The sequence below is a fragment of the Gobio gobio genome (assembly GCF_949357685.1).
Source record: "Gobio gobio genome assembly, chromosome: 17".
Taxonomy (NCBI): Eukaryota; Metazoa; Chordata; class Actinopteri; order Cypriniformes; family Gobionidae; genus Gobio; species Gobio gobio.
The window spans coordinates 14,108,031-14,131,200 of record NC_137110.1 but is presented as its reverse complement, the minus strand read 5'-3'; the positions used below and the strand labels follow the sequence as shown (position 1 = coordinate 14,131,200).

At 37.2% G+C, this 23,170-nt stretch overlaps 2 protein-coding genes across 2 annotated transcripts; both read left to right on the top strand.

Annotated features, from left to right (window-relative positions):
* The first annotated feature begins 443 nt into the window (after window positions 1-443).
* LOC307140767 (fibroleukin) lies at window positions 444-4,105 on the top strand. Its single transcript, XM_079840473.1, has 6 exons — window positions 444-929; window positions 1,780-1,966; window positions 2,487-2,585; window positions 2,720-2,832; window positions 3,071-3,333; window positions 3,465-4,105. The coding sequence occupies exons 1-6, from the start codon at window positions 726-728 to the stop codon at window positions 3,811-3,813; spliced, it is 1,215 nt and encodes a 404-aa protein (XP_079696599.1). The 5' UTR covers window positions 444-725; the 3' UTR covers window positions 3,814-4,105.
* Window positions 4,106-10,981: 6,876 nt separating this feature from the next.
* Window positions 10,982-19,814, top strand: gata2b (GATA binding protein 2b). The gene is made up of 5 exons (XM_079840472.1): window positions 10,982-11,783; window positions 12,666-13,208; window positions 14,447-14,589; window positions 16,853-16,978; window positions 18,417-19,814. Exons 1-5 carry the CDS (start codon window positions 11,537-11,539, stop codon window positions 18,648-18,650), a joined length of 1,293 nt encoding a protein of 430 aa, XP_079696598.1. The 5' UTR covers window positions 10,982-11,536; the 3' UTR covers window positions 18,651-19,814.
* Window positions 19,815-23,170: the final 3,356 nt, after the last annotated feature.

Below are 23,170 nucleotides of genomic sequence, written 5' to 3'. Positions count from 1 at the left end.
ACACACACACACACACACACACACACACACACACACACACACACACACACACACACACACACACACACACACACACACACACACACACACACACACACACACACACACACACACACACACACACACACACACACACACACACACACACACACACACACACAGTGAAGAGGCAGAGTTAACACCTGATGAGGATGTCTTTCTTTTTGAATGTGATTGAATGAAAGTGTGTGATTATTTGTTGATTCTAGATGGATTTGATGGGGGAAATTAATGCGATCAGTTAGCCGGTGAGTGTTTGCACGTGTGTGTAAACGTATAGGTACGAGTGTGTTTGTGTGTGTTTTAGGGGGTGGGTTTACCAGTGCATGTCAGACAGCAAAGAGCTGCAGTTATCTAGGAATCTGAGCCAAAAGAGCCTCACAAACAGAAGGGAGTGCGCAGGAGAGCGAGAGGGAGGGAAAGAGAAGATCAAATAAAAGAGAAAAACAGGAAAGGAGACTCTGATGAACACATCGTGAGAAGGAAAGACAATGTGTAGGACTTGATAGACTGTAGATGATACTGCTTGTAACTTCAGATCTGAAGAGAGAAGAAAAGACAGAGACACAGGAGCATTGCTAGAGAAAATCCCATTGACATTAATATTTGAAAGCAGTAGAAGAGAGGGAAAAGAGAGGGAGCAGGTGCAGACAATCTCTTTGGACTCCTGTGGCGGCCTGAGCAGCATGTGTGTGCGTGTTGTGCCCCTGTTTTTGCTGGGAACGTACATGATGTGTGTATGTGTGCTGTGTCAGAGGGACATCCTGGTGGCCGAGCCCCCCAACAGCAAATGTGAGGGAAGCTGCAGCGCAACAGCATCACCCCCTAAAATACATCACCCTCAGGACTCGCGGCTCAGAAAGACTCCAGAGAACCGCAAAAACGCACAGGTAAGCATTACCTATACGTGAACATGATCTCTGGTTTTGAGAGCGTATTACTGCATGGGCACAAATATTTTTGGCAACACTTTACAGGGTCTTTTTAAGTAACATTAGTTAATGCATTAGCTAAAATGTTTAATATTATGATAAAAATGCAGTTGTTTATTGTTTTTTATTCTATTTTTGTTCTAATAGTAACAGATACAACTTTCGATTTTAATAATATGTTAGTAAATGTAGAAATGAATATGAATTCATGTTAACTAATGATAACAAATGGAACCTTATTGTAAAGTGTTTCTTATATTTTAATGTATTTTGCATTTAAACATCTTTTTCTAATATTTGTTGTTTTTATGTAAACTAATTGTATAATAAAAAATGAGTTGTGGATTAAAATATTAGGATATGAAATCCATTCCTGTTTTCAGTAATCACCTGTTGAATAACAATTAATAGCTACTGGTTAAATTCAACAGCACAAATCCCTAAATCCCTTATATAGACAGCTATATAAATAAGTTTATAAACTATGAAGGATTACCACATCGAGAAAAAAAAATTCATTCAGTTTCTCCATTAATTAGAGCAATTTTTGCGACCACGGAAGTGTTAACAACCTGTCTTGGAGTCCTAGACTATTAAACGTTTAAGGGAGCATCTGTGTTATTTTTGGTCAAGGTCATAAAATATTTCATGAATTATAACATTAACTACTCTATACTATTATCTCTGTTAATATTGACACTTACAGTTAATATGTTATACATATGGAGACTTTGTATACAATGTGAAATATTATGACTGAGATTACTTGGTGTTTTTATGTCTGTGTATGTGTGTATATGCCCTGCAGGTGTCTGACACATCTGAACGTCTCATCCAGCTGCAGCGCTGTATGCTGCAACATGAATCAGTGGCTGTGAGTCAGGGAGATGGGTCTGATTCACTAGTAGCCTTTCTGGCTCTTATGGCAGCAGTGCTGACAGAATGTGACCTCCACTGCCATAGTCAGAGACTCAGAGAGATGTCCACCAGACTTGGTTATTATATTCCACAACATATGCCAATCACATCTCCTTAAACACGTACAGTTCCTTCTTAAATGAGGACTAGCTTAAATAAAGCACATTAATGTGTGCTTTCAATATGTTTAACGGACTAACTACTCTTTCTTTTCATCATTCATCGAGTCCTTCATATCTGCCGTTTTCTCAATTAAGTTAACACCCAATTTACACTCAGCAAACAGAGGTGTTCTTAGGAATGTGAGAAAACTGACCCTTGACAGCCTCAATTTGACCCTCTCACCTTTCTCTAACCTTTGTATAACCCCACAACAAACTCCAACCATCCTGAAATAGTCAACTAGCAAATAATCAATTAAATAATAACATATTCACATAATTGTGTGTTCTGTTTTATGCTAGAATTCTATAAGAAAATGTCCATTCCCATTTATTTGGTTCCAAATCATGACAGAAAATCTAATAAGAATCACATAGAAATGTCTTTATTTTTTTTTTGACTAAGGGACACACTCTTTCTGTTTCTCAATCTAAGAAAGTGTAGTGGGCAAAAATGGGGAGAAAGACTTGCTGCTGTTGCTGAAAAGTATCACACATTCTAAACCCAATGGCCTAAAACCAAGGACTCCTACAGGTGAGCTATACACAGACAGATAGACAAATACATACACACAGAACAAACACCCTATGTTGTTCCAGCATAGTAGTAGGTCAGACTCATTTATCGCACAAATGTTCACAGATGTTTTGTTTGGGTCTGTATGGCAGTGCCTCCCTCTGCAGGGCTTTACCATCAAGACTGTCATGAGATCTACCAATTAGGAATCAAAGAGAACGGGATCTACACCATACAGCCAGATCCAAAGCGACCAGCATTAGAGGTACAATCTATTCCACTAATATTTAACGCATGTCCAGTGTGACTTAAAGGGATAGTTCATCCAAAAATGGAAATTCAAAATGAAAAATGTTATGTGGGGTACGAAACACATTGAACCCCAATGGCTGGCATTGTATGGACCAAAAAAAAGTTTAATTTTTTTTAAGTGTTCATGTGTAAAGTGTAATATTTTGAGGGGCAGCACTACATATGATTTCTTTTTTATTTGTCTCTTCCAGGCTGTCTGTGACATGGTTTCCGCTGGTGGGGGATGGACAGTGTTCCAGCGGCGGTTTGATGGACAAATTGACTTTAACCGAACCTGGCAGGAGTACCGTGATGGATTTGGCTCCCCGCTGACAGAGCACTGGTTAGGGAATGCAGTTCTGTCCGCGTTAACCGCAAGTGGGCATCACATGCTCCGCATCACTCTCCAAGACTGGCATGAACAGACACGTCATGCTAACTATAACACCTTTAAAGTGGCAGGAGAAAACCAGAGGTATATCCACACACACACACACACAGATCTAAAATCTAGTGTCAGAAGCTGCTGACAAAACATTTGTATCAAATAGATGGAAATCAATTTAATTTCTTATTATGATGCATATGTGATATTTTCTCCATAAGGTTCCGCCTAACTGCTCGGGATTACCATGGCGATGCTGGCAATGCATTCAGTTATAGCAAACAGTACAATCACGACGGCAGAGCTTTCAGTACATATGACCGGGATCATGATCGATACACTGCTGGTAACTGTGCCCGTTACTATGGTGCAGGCTGGTGGTTTGATTCCTGTTTGGCCGCTAACCTTAATGGACGCTACTACCACGGGCGCTACAGCGGCATCACAGATGGCATCTACTGGGGCACCTGGTACATCCTGACGGACTATCGCACAGGGGAAAGATACTCATTTAAGAGTGTTGAAATGAAACTGAGACCAAGGCGGAGCAAAGAATTTCTCTTTTCTTAAATGACAAATCCTTGAGATTTTGACATGTAATCATACTCTTGTAATGTGTATTTCCTTTCAATAATGGCTTGTCATTTTAAAACCTGGACCTGCCATTATATTGAACTTGAGATATTTAGATATGAGAACACATTTATTTTAAAATAAATAAGCAGTCTCATTTTCTCAATGTGTATTATCGATTTTCACTGTTGCACAATAGGGCAAAAATAATGCTATTCATGCTCCAAACACAGGAATTTATTTTCATTTGAATTAAAATGTATTGAATTAAAATGAAAATCTATTTTCTAAGTGCATGTTATTGGTCTTATTGTATTTAGTCTGCTTAAATCCCAGCCTTCATCCAATCAACAACCGATGAACCCTAACTTTTTTTCCATTTTCTTGGAAATACACTATATTGCCTAACGTTTTGGGACGCCTGCCTTTACATGCACAAACTTTAATGACATCCCATTCTTAATCTGTAGGGTTTAATATGGAGTTGGCCCACCCTTTGCAGCTATAACAGCTTCAACTCTTCTGGGAAGGCTTTCCACAAGGTTTAGGAGTGTGTTTATGGGAATTTTTGACCATTCTTCTAGAAGCGCATTTGTGAGGTCAGGCACTGATATTGGACAAGAAGGCCTGGCTCGCAGTATCCGCTCTAATTCATCCCAAAAGTGTTCTACCAGTTTGAGCTCAGGACTCTGTGCAGGCCAGTCAAGTTCCTCCAGACCAAACTTGCTCATCCATGTCTTTATGGACCTTTCTTTGTGCACTGGTGTGCAGTCATGTTGGAACAGGAAGGGGCAATTCCCAAATTGTTCCCACAAACTTGGGAGCAGGAAATTGTCCAAAATGTCTTGGTATGCCGAAGCATTAAGAGTTCATTTCACTGGAACTAAGGAGCCAAGCCCAACCCCTGAAAAACAACCTCACACCACGATCTTCCCTCCACCAAACTTTACACTTGGCACAATGCAGTCAGGCAAGAACACACTGCTCTAGAGTCCAGTGGCGGCATGCTTTACACCACTGCATCCAACGCTTTGTATTGCACTTGGTGATGTAAGGCTTAGATGCAGCTGCTCGGCCATGAAAACCCATTCCATGAAGCTCTATACACACTGTTCTTGAGCTAATCTGAAGGCCACACAAAGTTTGGAGGTCTGTAGGCCTCATATTGACTCTGCAGTATGCCTCAGCATGTGCTGACCCCGCTCTGTGATTTTACGTCGCCTACCACTTAGACTTGCTGTTGTTCCCAATTGCTTCCACTTTGTTATAATACCACTAACAGATGACAGTGGAATATTTAGTAGTGAGGAAATTTCACAAATGGACTTATTGCACAGGTGGCAACCTATCACGGTACCATGCTTGAATTCACTGAGCTCCTGAGAGTGACCCATTCTTTCACAAATGTTTGTAGAAGCGTCTGCATGCCTAGGTGCTTGATTTTATACACCTTTGGCCATGGAAGTGATTGGAACACCTGAATTAAATTATTTGGAGGAGTGTCACAATACTTTTGACAATATAGTGTATGTCATGGAAAAAATGTCAGTTGCTACTTCCCTTTTACTGCGACTTATAGCTCTCTGTAATACTTTCCTCCAAATTTCTGTTGTCAAATACCATATCATTTTCGGTAACTTTATTTCGATAGTCCACTTTATACATTCTACTAACTATAAGAAACTTTGCAACTACATGTCAACTACCAGTCATTAAGAGTATTAGTAGATGATGATGCCCTGGATCGAGCCAAGTGGCGGAAGGCGTGCAAACAAGCGGACCCTGCGTCAAAACGCACTTTATTTTGATGCTCCCCCAACACAGACTATAAGTAAATGTGCACGTACATCATGCCAACTTCGTTTAACAACCATAACCCTAACCATAACCTAACAGTCTACTAATACTCTAATGAGAGTTAGTTGACATGTAGTTGCAAAGTTATAGTTAGTAGAATGTCTGAAGTGGACTATCAAAATAAAGTGTAACCTAATTGTCCATTGTCCCAGTTAACCGATTTCCTATACTGCTCAAGTTTCATGCCTGCACCTGTCAAAGTTTATTTTGTGATAATGACCGGCTGACAGTATTTTATCTTTGCTGAGGTCAAAGGTCAAAGGGTCTAAGGTGACCCTTGTGATTGTGCTGCCCTTACAATTAAATTAAATCCAAAATTATGCACAGCAATGTTCCCACTTATCAACAGAAATTAATGCAAGCTGCAAACCAGCATAAATGGGTATCAAATGGCTGATCAAAGGCCTTGTTTTATATGCTCAGCTCATTTCTACCTGATCTCTGTTCATTCTCCAGATGAACAACTGCCATACCAAAACTATCCTGCCACTGACACATTATAAGCCATGAATCCTTATTCCATCTTTCACTAAAAGGGATAACAGTAAACTGTGGACGCATTAGGTTTGGGGGCAAAAAAAAAAAATGTAAAGGGTTTCTTGTAAGCCACTGCGGTCGGAGTGTTAAGATTTTAGTGCAATGGCATCATAGGTTCCAAAAAGCACACAAATAAACTCGCATGCACATGGCATTAACAAGACAGCCGAAATAACAGAAAGTGTGTGTGTGTGACAGAGGGCGAACAGGGGGAGTGGGAATCTGTTGAATCTGCCTCTTTTAGCCATATTCACAAAGAGATGCCAGTCTGTTCAACACGCTCTCAGTATCTATTAATACCCTTTTGCCTATGATCTGCTGACTACCAACCAGATATGATATTTCACATACACTCACTAACATACACATTCAAACACACAAATTCACGCTGTAGTACATTGCAGTTTAAAGACTGTTTTCTATGGAAGCCCATTTTTGCCACAAAAAAAACATTCTCTTGTATATCATAATTATGAGAAAGTCAAAATTATGACATACTAAGTCATAATTATGAGATAAAAAGTTGAAATGACAGTCATAATTACGACAGATCATTTTGATTTAGTCATGTCATAATACTGACTTGTGTCATGCCTGTCATAACTGACTTTTTACGTGATAATTTCAACTTTTCATCTCATAAATATAACTTCAGTATGTCATAATTTCATCTTTTCATGTCATGACTTACCAAAGCATGATTTTTTTCTTAAGTGGTGGAAATGAGTTGTTTTTATCCATTAAGTTGCACGAGTTTTGTCAGGCCTGTGTCTGCTAGAAGACAGAGAACATGGGACATCATAAAATCATTTTGCACAGGGGTTTAGGGATGTTTTCGCTCTCCATCTTTGTCTTACAAAGTAGAAATACAGCTATGTATACATGTATATTTACATATTTTAAGTGTTTAAGGACCATGAGGATTTGATGCTCACCCACAAATGCAGACAATCTCACAAGCGAATGGCATTGGTACAGGCCTCTTGTTTGTGGATATTTGGCCCATCATTTGTCACCTTGTTTGTTCGTCAGATCAAAATCAGAACAAATAAACATGGTTACTGTCAATGAAGGGTTCTCTGCTCTTCCATTTACACCATCAAAATCACTATGGTGAAGCAGAAGCCAGCTCGTCTGTTACCACAGTATCCTGGCTGAGTGCCTGGGTGGTATGATAAGGAGATAAAAAGGAGTGATGGGGAGAGAGATAAAGGGAGAGGGAGAGGGGGAACTGACAGTCTGCAGGCACCCAGTCCGGAAACCCAAAGCGGGCAACAGTTACCCAGCACATCCCCTTAAGGCTGAAAACACTTGTGCACGCATACACTTAATCTCTTACCACACATTTTTGCATACTGCACATAGTGGAGAAACGCTCGTGTGTGTTTGTCCCCAAGGAACTTTCAACATCTAGATATTTGTTTCAGAAGCAGACCTTGCTCAAGTTGAAAAAAGCTACTTAATGTGATGTAACCTTTGATATATGGACTTTTTATCATCTAAATAAGATGATATACATCTATATTTGTCATCATTCATGCTAATCAGGCAGGTCAACTGAAAAATAGGGCCTGAAGTAGTCATCAGGTTGCGTGCCAAGCATGTTCTCTTGGTCCAAGAGAAGCGGCATCATTCTGAATGCAGAGAATGGCCAGAAGATGGCAGCTTTGAGTTAAAAATGACAGAAATCTGACCTCCAACACTTATTTGATTGAAGCATGCTAGCCGTGCTCAGTGCTATCTCAGCAGATTCTGAATAGAAGATCAATATGGCTTAACATAATAAAGATTGGGGAACAACCATTGTTCACCTTATTTCATTACGTATAAAAATATAAGATTTGAGTAGCTCTTGTCCCCATTGCTCACTAAAACACTTTTTAAAGCTTCCCTTCATATTAATTATGTTTCTTGTGTCCTACTGCCATGCACTTAATCAAAACACACCGATACATTTGTTTAATATGGCACTATGATAATAGATAGCAGTGACTTTGCTCATAATCTTGCGACCTGTCACTTATTAATCTTTAGAAATCGGCGAGACATATTCTCTAATTTAAGGTATACACATTCAATTAACAGAATAAAGTTGTAAAGTGACATCACTTTTGAATTATCTTACAATACAATGTTCATGTACACATGGTTTGAACAGGAACTCTTGGATGCTAGGACTTCCTAACCATTAATAAAAAGATGCTTCAATGGGCCTTTAGGAAGATGTGCCACTTTGCTGGCATCCCGAGATACGCAACATCTTTAAACAATTTTACACAGGAATACATGCTTAGATTTGCAATTAATTAATTATCATGCAAGTATGCTAATTTCAAATGTGTCCTGACTGAAATCTGAAGCCTCAGCTCTATTATGTGTGATGTTGCTCTGGTAATGGCCTGCACAGAGTGAATCAGTGTGTATAAAGTTTGTGTGTGAGACATGAAATTAATTGGTTGCATTGGGAGTGGCAGCACTTAACGAATGTGACACGTGAGCAAAAGCAAGTGTCCGTTACAGCACCTGTCCATCTGTCTGAAGAGGGATGTGCATGTGTATGACACACACATTGCGGTGCACCAGCGCTCCGTTTCATACCGGAATTCAGCCAGCAGCCCTGTATCCTGATGTGGTGAAAACCAGGCCTGCAAGGCATTCTGGGTATAGGAGGGGGAGAGGGTTATTCACACTACATCTTCACACACATTCACAAACAGGTGCACAAAATTTACACACACTGAAAGTTTCGATGATTTCCACAGAGAAGGTATAAATAATAAATCAGGACAGCAATATGATAGATATCATTCATTCAAAATCATATCTGAAATAGTAAATAATTATTATAGAAGAATGCATTGATTTCATAATTAAAGTCCTTAAACAACTGTTATTTGATTATATATGCTTAACTGTGGTTTTGTAAAAGGCTGACAGCATATTAGTTGTTATGTAATCAATATCTAATCTAACAGATATGCATTCTAATATCAATAATATTTCTTTACAGAACCAAAAAAAAGTGTGATTTGTGTAAAACAAAAACAAGGAATTGACAAAGGTCAAACTTGGACAAAAAATACCTGGCACACATAATTTCAGTGGAAGTAAAATGATGACTAGAAATAGTTTTATATTCCTTTTTGATCCTAAGGCCTGAAAAAGGAAAATATGATTGGCAGGTTGTTACTGCATCAGGCTGTTAATACCGCCTTCCTTATTCTCTTCTGCGGAGGAAATGAAAAGGCAATCAAGGGATCATGGGCTACATTCTTGAGTTCACTTCGTCAAGCACACACAGAGAGAGAGAGAGAGAGAGAGAGAGAGAGAGAGAGAGAGAGAGAGAGAGAGAGAGAGAGAGAGAGAGAGAGAGAGAGAGGCAGAGAGAGTTCTAGGTTCAAATGTTTATCATACACTCTCAGAAAAAAGGTACAAAAGCTGTCACTGGGATGCCCTTTAGAATGGTTCTAATATGTACCATATCTATGTACACTTTTGGTAACCTACCATTATGTACTTTTGAGCTACTAATATGCACTCTTTAGGTACAAAGCTGTACCTTTTGAAAGAGTACCGCCCCAGCGACAGCTTTTGTACCTTTTTTTCTGTGTACAGGTTTTATAAAATCTTAAGTGTTGTTTCAACTCAAGCATATTCTCTATCAGATGCTGAAATTTCTTCAAAAGAACACAACAAAAGATTGCAGTGGTGCACTTGGTCATCCTGAGCTGACATGAACGTATACTGGAAATCCTAACCAGTTTTATTAAATGCTGCTTTTTATTACATTCACCAGCCATTTGATTACTTTAAAAACAGGAGAGAAAGGATTGTTTTACCAATCAAAACAAACCAGGTTGTAAAAATGGAATTTATGAACATTTTTGTTCTTTTAGTCACTTTTTCCATCATTGTGAAAATGTACCTATAGCGAAATTGATGTATTTTAATATCATTTAATGTCTGCTTTAAAATTTGATGTGTAATGTTGATACATTTTCGAAGACTATATAATATTAGTAAATATTAGTTTATATATTTATTAGCCTATATATAGCCTATTTGGTCTGATTTTGAATGGCAGCGGCAAGCGATGTAAAGCTCTCTCACTCTCTTCATCTCATTCACCCTGCCTGACTCCCTCTCACTTTCTCTCTCATCAAAGTGATGGAAAGATCTTATGAGAGTCAGGGTAGGTGGTCAGCGGTTTCGTGTTGTCATTGACCGCGCACGAGACGTATCTGCCGAGACAGACAATACGCGCGCGCTGGCCAGAAACTTATTCCCTGAATAATTAAAGCTCGGGAGAAGTCGACGGAGGACGTTGCATTGCTTCGTAGAGGAAAATGCTCTTTTTTATTTTCTTAAGTAGGCTAAATGCATTCAATTTCATATGAAATACAATAAAATCTGTATATATAAAATATCTATAGGCAATTTTTTTTTTTTTACATAAATCGCATATAGGCCTAGGTAAATAATATAAATTTGCATAAATAAAGTTGCATAAATTACATATCTTTTTTCCGTAAACCGTTTTGTTAAGAATAAAATGACATCCATTCGCATACGATGAGTGAAATGTGGACTAAGTAGCCTACTTGACCTGCAGCGAAACGAATGGATGAAGAGACGCGTGTTGTAAATTGGAGTTTCAGGTGTCAAGCTGGAAAAAGGGCAAACTCTAATTGGCTAGAAAAGCATTTATGCTGGCGGGAGGAGTCCGCCCTCGGCCTCTGCCTCATATACAACTCTTTTGCACGCTGGTTTTGACTAGTCGCTATTGTGACTACCTGTGGCGTGGCGATCATCCCGAAGCTTATCAAGGCACCTTTTGAACTGTAGGCGCGTGTCATGGAGCTGGAATGACGAGATAATAAGGTCCGATAGGCTACTCTTCTTGGACTATTTTTTCAACCTCAGCTTTTCTCCCACCGTACAGGATTTGTTTCAAACATTTTCTAAAAAAAACTACATCAGTTCATACTTCAACACAGATGAGGTAATCAGCTGTGGCATTTGTGTGGTAGCTATCTGCACGCGCGAGATCTGTATCTTGCGCGCATCCCCTTGAACGCGGGGAGGTGTCACACCGCCGCCAGTGACTCCAAAACCGCTCAAGTCACACGACAGACACGAGAAATCCTGACGTAATATTTTATTACATAGTTGTACGTTTACGCTGCCATAGTTGTACTAAATCATTTAGGCTTATATTTAAGCTATTCAAGACAACACTTGCGGAAGACACGCTGGATAAACTTGGAATAACTTTTTAAACGCACAGGAACATTTGCATCCCTGTCCAACGGGAAAGCAGAAAGTGATGGAGCTCCCAGCGGAACCCCGGTGGATGATGCATGCTCATCATTCAGCCTTAATGGGTACCTCAGATTCGGTGTCTCCGCACTCGGGTTTAGGACCGGGATATATGGAGCAAGGTGCCCCATTATTACCACCAGACGAGGTAGATGTATTTCTCAGTCATTTAGACTCTCAAGGAAACCCCTATTACCACACACACGGGTCCCACTCTCATACTCGTGCACGAATGTCATACAATCAAACGCATGGTGAGTAGGCCTGGAGCTCTCTGACCTATTTTTTCTTAATTTTTAAAAATGTATTTATTCTTTTTTGTTGTTGTTGCGTGTGTAGCTTCTTATGTTTTTGGCACAATTTTGAGTTTGAACGAAATACTTTTCACTCTATCACTTTTTTCTAACACTTTCGGTCACATTTATTGGGTCACAATAGGCTGATTCAGTGCCAAACAATTTCCATATTGTTTCCATATTCAATTTCTCTGCGAGAGAATTGTCACATGTAGTAGGCCTATTTCAATAGTAAATTATTAATGTTATTATTAAATAATGTTATGGTTGTGTAATTATGCCATGTGATATTAATGTTAATGGATTATATTAATTTGACGACTTAGTTTGGTTATGCGCATGTCTCGCTGTAATTGTGTTGTATAGGCTATTTTACACATTTTAGGCGTACAAATAAAACATTAAAGATCATTATTTAATAGGCCTATATGATATATTTACAATTAGCTATTAGCCTATATTTTACCTGGGCTGTCTTAGCCTATAACATTTGAGCAAATAATTATATTTCGACAACATTTCGTTTCGCGGAAGTTAGATAACATCTAACACCAGGGGCAATGAATGCTCAAGTTTCCAAATATTATATTAATTCTAACTTAATTTGATACAGTAGTTTTCGCTTTTGCACTGAGAAACCTGACTTCCCACAATCCTAATTTGTCAATCTCTTTTGATAGGTGCGATTTAAAAAAACAAACAAAAAAAAGTTGTTTTCTCATGTGGATTGTGTTATAGGCTACAACACGCTTTTAAAAATGTTATTAATTGAATTGACTTTTAGCAATGCACGTGTAAACATTTTTCATTTTAAGGTTTTTATTTTTTATTTTTTGACAGCACGGCTTACGGGTGGCTCAACGTGTCGACCTCACTTTATCCCCACCCAAGGTCTTTCTTTACTGGACAACAGTAAATCGACTTTTTCGGCGGCCCAGCACCACAGCACATGGGCCGTCAGCCACCTGGGCAAAGCGGTCCTGCATTCAGCAGGCGCCGAAAACTCAAACGGCCTATACATGAGCACCGGTACACCTGCCCCAGGTTCAATGCAGTGCCTGTCAATGACACAACACTGCAGCCCTCAGCTCTACTGCCTACCGCCTACTCCACCCAAAGATGCGTCCCCTGTCCCTGCGTGTGCGGCTGGGAGGGACGCTGGGAAGTACCATCTTCATCTTGTCGACGGGATGAAGATGGAGTGCTCGAGTCCAATCCGTAGCAATCTCGCGCAAACTACAACCCATATACCTTCATATTCCGATTATGCTTTAGCTGCAGCGCACGAGTACCCCGGCAGTGTGTTTCACTCCAGAAGTCTTCTCAGCGGCAGCGTGAGCAACATGACGTCAAAATGCAAAAACAAAAGCCGGGCTTTCTCAGGTAAGTTCATAGTTCATAAGAGAAACCTATGTTAATTGTTGTCGGTAAACGTATTGTGTTCATGTAACAGTCGCCTATAGGATACTGAATAATGCTCTACTTTATAATAATTGTATGGAATATGTAAATTCCAATTGGCATTACAATACATTAAACATACATTGACAACATGGACACTGTAATGTTTTGCCATAATTTCATAACTAGCCTACTTAGTTCACACACACACACACACACACACACACACACACACACACACACACACACACACACACACACACACACACACACACACACACACACACACACACACACACACACACACACAATATTATATTATATATCATATTTAAGTGTCCGATGACATATCCAGAACCGATTTTAATTCGTTTTATTTCTGCTTAATTGACTCAGTAATAGTGCTGGGAAACCGATTAATCACGATTAATCACATCCGAAATTAAAGTTTGTGTTTACATAATATAGGCCTATGTGTACTGTGTATAATTATTATGTATATATAAATACACACACATGCATACATTTAAGAAAATATTTATATATATACGATAAATTATAGAAATATATAAAGTATACACATGCAAATATTTCTTACATATATACATGAAGGAGTGTGTATTTACATAATTATTATACACAGTACACACACATATATTATGTTAACACAAACTTTTATTTTGGATGCGATTAATCGATTGCCCAGCACTACGCAGTAATAATTATTCATTAGACTAAACACATCATTTGCTGTATTAGTATTTTTTTTAAATTATTTATAATGACATAAAATTGATAATAATTTAAGTTTTAGTTTTGCTAAGTCACAAATGTACTGTGTTCATCTAGGGCTGTTTTGGGCCAAATGGTTAAGCTTAACATGCTACACACTTCTAATTCGACAATAAATAGCTGTAATGTAAAAAGTTATAAACTAACTTTTAATTGATGCAAGTAATGCAAAAATACGTAAGTTGTTTTACCGTTGCTTCCTGTTTTGTGCTATTATTTAAATCCCCACTAAATGGCAGCCCTTATCGGTAGACCTGATCGGGAGAACCGATAACTCAAAAGTAGAAAAAAGTGTGAATATCTGAAAAACTAATATCAAACTGATTATCTCTTTGTGTAATAAATAATGTCAGCATGAATAAGTTGTATTTTTTTAATTTCCTCTCTCCTTATTTTTTGAATCTCTGTGCTATAATGTGTGCCGGAAGGGCGTGAATGTGTGAATTGTGGAGCTACATCAACTCCTCTGTGGCGGAGGGATGGAACAGGTCATTATCTGTGTAATGCATGTGGACTTTATCACAAGATGAACGGCCAGAACCGACCACTCATCAGACCCAAACGCCGACTGGTTAGTGCATACACACATATACACCTTTACATAAACACGTTAGAAGACACTGCTATTAAACACAACAGAAAACTGAAACCTCTCCAAATACAACTTAGATTGTGTACAAGCTGTGCATTTGATCAGTATATGATTCCCTAAGAATCACGCCCATGACTTTGGCATTGCTAGTGCATTGCTTTATTGTTTGAGCTCTAGGATTGGTCTGACAAACCCATTTATATTTTGCTAACGCAGATGTGTATATATAATGTTTAAATGTTAATGAAAACTGTTCATGTATGTGCTACTAATTTGTAGAGCACTAAAGGGAAAACTGTCATATGTTTCAGAGTCGTGTTTCACTTTCTATAATATTGTGCCCATGTAATGTATGATGTCAGTCAGAAAATGTGCACAGACAATGAAGAGAGAAAAAGAGCAAAAGGCCTGTATGTCAGAGTGTGTAATGGACCATTGAGTTTCCATGGCCCTACTGACAGGTTTAAATAGCAAGTAATGAATTAGAATTCATTAACAAGTGTAAACCTGACCAGAAATCAGATAGTTCTTGTATTCCTGGCAGGCCTATCATCTTACCTTAATTCCTTGTATTCCATGATTGTAATGTTAGAAATTCATGTCCACCACATATACTTTTATGGGGAGCAAATAAGTGAACACAGCTTACAATTTCATATTCATGAAAAAAGCCCAGTGTAATGGTTAAGCACAAAGCGGCTGCAGAACTGCAGTCACTGACAATAAAGGGAAATGTAATAAATCAGCTTGAAAGTGACTGCGTCTACATATTTTGTGTGACCCTCCATTCAGAGCATATTAGCTGTAAATTAGGCTGACTAGCTTTAGGTCTCGTTCTCGGTCATTGTGTGATGAGTGCTTCTGCATCAGCTAAAGGTCGTATATTTGAAGAGCGCCTGCAGAGACAGCTCGGTCCATTTGTTTCCTTGGCAGGATGTCTGCCCGGTACCGATAACTTTGTGAGACCCAAAAACGCTTCCTTTTGCGGTTGTTTTCTTGCTGTATTTTCTTTTGGCATGTTGAGAATCTACCTGTATAGTTATGTGAATTTATGGTATTTGAGGGCGTACTTCTGTTTTAACATGCGAGTTTCAGAGCTAAAGTAATAATGTTTCTTAATTCAGTTTCTTTTACAAAACTTATTTTTCATTATCAAATTTTATTCCTCCATGTATAAACATTTATTTGAAAAGTTTTTCTTGCCTACTAAAAACAATTATTTAAAAAAAAAACAAAAAAAAACAATGTAATAATACTTAAGCAATGCACGTCTGTTCTCTTACTATATAACACAAAGCTGCATTCAGTTTGTTCAAATGGCTCATATAGTCCTGATAAAAGAATACTGTAAAGATAGACCACTAGATGTTTTGGTTTGTCAGTTGTCACACAAAGTTGTCACATTTAGCTCTTAAGAGACCGTTTTCTGTGTATCTGTGGCAGGACAGAACAGCAGGCTGCTATCAGGTCAAAATTGTCTGACATTCCACACAGGATTTGGAACAGCAATCTTCATATTATTGCTAACTATGGCTTCATTCACCAGTCTTTCAGTATGCTTTTAATGCTTATAATGTGTGATAAGATACTCTGCAAAGGAGAAAAATATGAACTTATTAAATCATTTAAATGTAATATGTATTAATATAAAAAATATATATTTAAAAATTAATATATAGGCCTATTCATAGTTTATTATTTTTGAAAATCTTAAATGTAATTTTATAATACGTATCATTTCACAGTCATACGGAGCCCCTAAAGGGACATGGTGATTTTTTTTGCGTTCTCTGGCAAAAGTTTTGCATTCCCCTGAGAAACTTTGTTCACTCACAAAAACGTTTGTAACGCAAAGTTTCTCGGGGAACGCAAAACATTTGCAAGAGACCGTAAAAGTATTGACTTATTATTTTTCTTCCCATCTTGTATTTTTTCCCCCCACCACTATGTCTCTTTAGGGGCTCTTTGCAGTCAGAATATCCTTTTTTAATTTCAATGTTTAATTTATGAGACAAACAAGCACTTCCTGTTTATAAACATTTACTGCATCAGATTACACCTTTAATTCCAAAGATGCCAAATTATGCATAGCTTCAGGCTTTCCTTATTGGGCTTGAATCAGTTGTTTTTGTTTTGTCCTGTTTGACCATATTTTATTTTCATCCACAAGCTTTATGTTTTGTCATTAGTCAGTTTCTTATCACCAACCATCTTTCATTTTATGTGCTTTTTTATGTTACAGTCAGCATCGAGACGAGCAGGTACCTGTTGTGCCAACTGCCAGACAGGGACTACCACACTTTGGAGACGTAATACCAATGGAGAACCCGTTTGTAATGCCTGCGGTCTATACTACAAACTACACAATGTGAGTAAATGTGTATCTCTCTAGCTTCACTCTAGCATTTTGTATAGACAAAACACCAAAATTAAAAGTACATATATGTTACATTTCTATTCGTTTGTATCCATTGTTAGCTTTAAAAATGATCTAGTTTGCACCTAAAGTGGTCCATCATCCTACAATTTAAAACATTAAATAGTGCAATTGTTGTATAAATGTTGTAACATAGTGGTGCAGGGAGGATGTCAAAATTCGCCCCTGGTTCCTTCGCGATTTTCCTAATGGGGGTTTTCAGTTTCTGAGCAAAACAAGGTCTGTTGTGAACATAACTTCTTACGACGATACTTGGACGTTTTGTTCTACACTGTAAACTGCACACACTCACACCCCAAACAATCCTATCTAGTTACTTGTTTTAAAAATAAAAATAACAGCTTCAAAATGAATGTGTTCGATATGATTTTAACGTTCAGGTATCAAGTTATGTTTACCATTACCACAGACCAGTATTGGGGAAAGTTACTTTGAAAAGTAATGCATTATAATATTGTGTTACTTAGTTACTTTTTAAGAAAAGTAATGCATTGCGTTACTTTTTCTCACCTCGGCTGGGCTTGTTTTATACACTGTAAAAAAAATCAGGTCTCCAATTGAAAATTTTCTAGTGACCGATCATATCTAAATTTTTTAGTTGGCCAAATTGAATTTCTGTAAATTAAATTACATCAATTCACAGAAATTCAATTTGATGTGATCGGTCACTAGAAAATGTTCAATTGGAGACCTGATTTTTTTTTACAGTGTAACAAAAAGTTATAATTTTGGGCAAATGTAAAGGCCCTTTCACACCAAAATTAAAATAATAAGGCTGAAGAAAATGCAAGTTCACGCATGTACAGTAGAGGGCGCAGCTCAAACAAACCTTCCAGCTGTGCTGCCATTCTGGGGTGTTTCCCAAAAGCATTATTAGCCAACTATGGTCGCAAGTTCCGTCATTATCAACATAGTTCAACGAGTCTGTGTTTCCCGAAATCATAGTTCCAACAAACATTCGCAAACAGCATCGCAAACTTGTGTGGTTGCAACGACAGATCTCGACCTGGTCTCGACGTTGTTACTCCTGATTTCCCTCAACATGGGAACTGAGAGCTGTCAGTCAATACATAGGAAAACAAAGTAACTTGCATTACTTATTTGAAAAAGTAACTCAGATATTTTGTTGTAAATTTAAAAGTAATGCATTACTTTACTAGTTACTTGAAAAAAGTAATCTGATTACATAACTCGAGTTGCGTAACTCTGCCACAGACCTTATTTTACTCATAAATTGAAACCTTTATAAAACCTGATAGAAAAATCTTGAGGGAACCAGTGGTGAATTAGTCCAGGTTTTGACGTCATCCCTGCACCACTTTATTATTGTATAAATTTATAGAGTGTATATCTATGTTTGTGCATTCAGGTGAACCGTCCACTTACTATGAAGAAAGATGGGATTCAAACACGCAATAGGAAAATGTCAGGCAAACCTAAGAAGAGGAGAGGAGAGCACTTTCAGCAATTTGACAGTTGTGTGCACAACAAACAATCCACCTTCAGCCACATGGCCAACATGCCCCACCCCTTCAATATGACTCCACCCATTCAATTGCATCCTGCATTCAGTCACAGCAGCTTAGTCACTGCTATAGGCTGACGCACACCTGTAGAACATACCATACTTAATGAACACATTAACTGCATTCTTCAGTTTTAGGGTATGTTTACACAACAACGGTTTAAATTTTTTACCCGTTTTGGCTGTTCATTTACATGATAACGTTTTGGGGGCCTGAAAACGCATAGTTTTGAAAATGGGTTTCAAATTGCAAGGTTTTGAAAACGATAGCTTTACCGCCTCCATGTAAACAACAAAAACGTGAATTTGTGAAAACGGTGACGTCAAGCGTATTACGTGTTTGCGGGGTGTTACTTGACAAAGTGACATCGCCAACTACTGGTCTGGCATGCATAATACAGCCTTTTTAGTCATTTTCGCAGATCTGTGTGAAAGGGGATCGTTTTGACAACGCTGACATCTGTTTTTAGTTCATCGTTGTCGTCTAAACGTACCCTTAATGTTCAGGTCAAGGACATTTCATTAATGTTTCAGGATTAAGTTCAAATGTTCTTTATGCAAATCATAAAAATCTATTCGGGCTAGACTTAAAAAAGTTGCACTTTATTTTGTGGATTTTTGAAATATATTTTACAACCAACAAGCCAGACTCATTAATAATAAATATCCCCTATTTATTCAAATATAATCACAAGTACAACAACTTTATGCCTGATTATGTCATCTATACCACTGCACTGTCTTATGTAACTGTGAAGAAGGAAGAAGCCCTGCATTTTAAAGATCCTAATATAAATACATTTTTCGAAACCATTTGTAAAGATATAATTGTCTTTAATTTATTTGTTCTTTGTTCTTGTTTTCAAGCTTTATATATTAACTAGTATCAACATCAATAGCAAAAATTACACTTAATCTTTTCTGTATATATGCATTAACAGTAACACTCAGATGACACATTGGTTACACACATTTTGGTTACACTTTATTTTAAGGTGTCCATGTTACAGTGTAATTATACATTTAAGTACCTCCTGAGTAATAATAATTAAATACATCTGCTTACTATAAGGTTAGTATTAGGGTTTGGTTTAGGGTTAGTTGCATGTAATGATGTATAATTTATAGTTATTACTACAGTGACTACATGTAACATGTAACAAGGACACTGTAAAATAAAGTGTTACCCACAATTTTTTTTTATGTGTACTTATTTTAACATTTTTAGTTAATAAATGATTTAAACACAATGTTTTTTGTATGTGAGTCCTTGCCTTATTTGCAAAAACATTGTTGTGGAGATGCTATTGTACAAACATATATAAACAATCCAAGAGACACGTGTGGCCTGTGTGCAAACATGAGAAAAGAGCTTATCAGCATGCTGACTGGACTGAAAGCAGTGAATGAACAGTAGGACTCTGGAGAGACAAGAGAGATGAGATAAAGATGAAAGCAGAGAAAGTCTAAAGGGTTTTTGAGGCCTGGCAAAGACCAGCTTTGTCATTTATCCCTACTTACTTTAACAGATGTACATTATGTATTGTACCTAGATTCCAATATATAACAAATATATTGTATATATATTTATACTGAAAGTATTGATTTATAGATTATGCATTTTATTATATTTATGCAGGTTTTATTTATTAATCTTAAATAAAAATGTAATTATAATAATTACATGAAAAAAATTATTATAATACATATATGCATATATAATAATCACTGGTTGTCTTTAACATATATACAAGTTTTACTCAACTGTAAAATTATCTCATGCAATGTAATTTTTTTTTTATATTAAAGTAATATTATTTAATATAAATGAATCAACCTGACTATTTTTACGTTCAGTTTCCTAAGGCACCAAATGTTTTAGAGTGTATTTCTAATGCAAGTTTTATTTTCTAGGCCATGGGATATGAGGTCAAATCTAGAAGAGATTGTAGATTCTTCAGTCACATTGGCCAGCTATCATTCTTTCATGTCTTCCTATCTCATCACACCATGTCTCTCATGTCCATCTGTATCGCTACCCTAAATCATTGTTTTTCTATAACTTATCCTTGCTCTTTTCAGGTTAAAGGACTCATGAGACCTTAGTACAGAATATATTGGCCAACAGTTCAAATGTTTGTGGTCAATAAGATTAGTTTGTTGTTGCTTGAAAGAAATTAATACTTACATTCAGGAAGGATGTAATACATTGGTCAAAAGTGACACTAAAGCCTTTTATTGTTGCATATATATATATATATATATATATATATATATATATATATATATATATATATATATATATATATATATATATATATATATATATATATATATATATATTGATAAATGTACTTCTTTTGAACTATCTGTTCATCATGGTTCGTCATGGTTTCCACATGAACATTAAAGGGTTAGTCCACCCAAAAATGAAAATAATGTAATTTATTACCCACCCTCATGCCGTTCCACACCCGTAAGACCTCCGTTCATCTTCGGAACAAAGATTAAGATATTTTTGTTGAAATTTGAAGGCTCAGTGTGGCCTCCATACGCATCAATGAGATTTACACCCTCAAGATCCATTAATGTACTAAAAACATATTTAAATCGGTCCATGTGAGTACAGTGGTTCAATATTAATAGTATAAAACGACAAGAACATTTTTGGTGCGCCAAAAAAAACTAAATAACAACTTATATAGTGATAACCGATTTCAAAACACTGCTTCATGAAGCTTCGAAACTTATCGAATCAGCGCCAAAGTGATTTCAGCAGTTTTGGTGGTTTGACACGCGATCCGAATCATGATTCGACTCACTGATTCAATACACTACGAAGCTTCATGCAGCAGTGTTTTGAAATCGGTTATTACTATATAAGTCGTTATTTAGTTTTTTTTGGCACACTCAAAATATTATAGTCGCTTTCTAATATTAATAATGAACCACTGTACTCACATGAACCGGCATGAGGGTGAGTACTAAGTAACATTATTTTCTTTTTTGGGTGAACTAACCCTTTAAAGATGCAGTCCTCTTTGTCGCCATCTCTGTTTGAAACCTGCAATTGCAGTTATTTGCGGAATTATCTTCTTTACGTGGGTTGTGCACGTCTATGGTTGTGCATCGTCATGGCTAAGCACTAATGAATCTAATGTTTTGAGGAGTATGTGTTGCTGTCAGATTCTACATCTTGGAAGTATGAATAATAAGAATTTTCCCTGCAAAATGTCATCTAAACAAGTAAGTAACAACTTTTGTTCTGACCAACTGAGAAAAAAAAGCATTAGGCCTACAATAAATCGTGCTACCAACAGTGATTAGATCTAGACTACTGATCGCTTGGCTCACATCACATCAAACCATGCACATTATTATTATTGTTAGCTATACTTTTTCTAAAAAATTCTTAATGTTAACAACATCAGCATTGCGTGACTATGTGTATTTGGTGTGTATAGCCTTACCTGTAGATTTCAATTTCCTTACAGTCTAATCTTTTGCTTTTGACTACGGGTGAATTGTCACTTATGATTGTCGTTTCTTTCTGGGTTACAATCCGCCATTATTCCAGCTGCTTTGAGAAAAGGCTATAAATGATCCGCCACATGCAGCATCCTCACATGAGATAGCCTACTAGCCGAACTCCTTCTTTATGTATACAGACGTGATATAATGACGCAAAGACATGTTTGAATTTCCCGCGGAAATCCGCCAGTACCACTCAAATTATAACACATTATTACAAGCTTACTGTTGTGAATCGGGCTAAGGTAAGGAGATCATTTTGAACACTGGCTGGTTATGTACTTGCTCAAAAAATGATTTTGGATAATTTTTATCCTTAAAAAGTTACGGACTGCAGCTTTAAAGGGATAGTTCACCCAAAAATGAAAATTCTGTCGTCATTTACTCACCTTCAAGTTGTTCCAAACCTGTATGAATTTCTTTCTTCTGCTGAACACAAAGGAAGATATTTGGAAGAATGTTTGTAATCAAGCAGATCTCGGCAGCCATTGACTTCCATAGTAGTATTTCATCCCCAAACATTCTTCCAAATACCTTCTTTCAGCAGAACAAATAAATATACACAGGTTAAGAACAACTTGATCGTGACTAAATGATGACAGAATTTTCCTTTTTGGGTGAACACACATTTAAAATTTTAATAGGATTTTGGTAACACTTTACAATAAGGTTCATTAGTTAACATTAGTTAACTACAGTATTTAACATTAACTAATAATGAACTGCACTTATAAAGCATTTATCTTTGTTAATGTTAATTTCAACATTTACTAATACACTATTAAAATCTTGTTAACATAAGTTAATGTACCGTGAACTAACATTAACAAACGAAACCATGAACAGCTGTATTTTTATTAACTAACATTAACAAAGATGAACAAATCAAGCGCCAGCGTTAGTTCTGGCAGGCCACGTAGTCAAGCTCCGCTATCAGCTGATTGGGAAATTCTAACTCCGCCCCTCTTTCAGCTGATCTGTTTCAGCTGATCCTATGCTCTTAATTGGCTTCTCTCAAACAGGGCGCCTTACTTAAGCACAGCTTCACTTCAATCTGCCTGCTTGGA

Coding starts and splice junctions, on each gene's coding strand:
- LOC307140767 (XM_079840473.1), top strand. CDS start 726: ATGTGTGTGCGTGTTGTGCCCCTGTTTTTGCTGGGAACGTACATGATG. Junction 2,586..2,719: donor AAAACCAAGGACTCCTACAG/GTGAGCTATACA, acceptor TCTGTATGGCAG/TGCCTCCCTCTGCAGGGCTT. Junction 2,833..3,070: donor CAAAGCGACCAGCATTAGAG/GTACAATCTATT, acceptor TGTCTCTTCCAG/GCTGTCTGTGACATGGTTTC.
- gata2b (XM_079840472.1), top strand. CDS start 11,537: ATGGAGCTCCCAGCGGAACCCCGGTGGATGATGCATGCTCATCATTCA. Junction 13,209..14,446: donor CAAAAGCCGGGCTTTCTCAG/GTAAGTTCATAG, acceptor GTGTGCCGGAAG/GGCGTGAATGTGTGAATTGT. Junction 16,979..18,416: donor TATACTACAAACTACACAAT/GTGAGTAAATGT, acceptor TTGTGCATTCAG/GTGAACCGTCCACTTACTAT.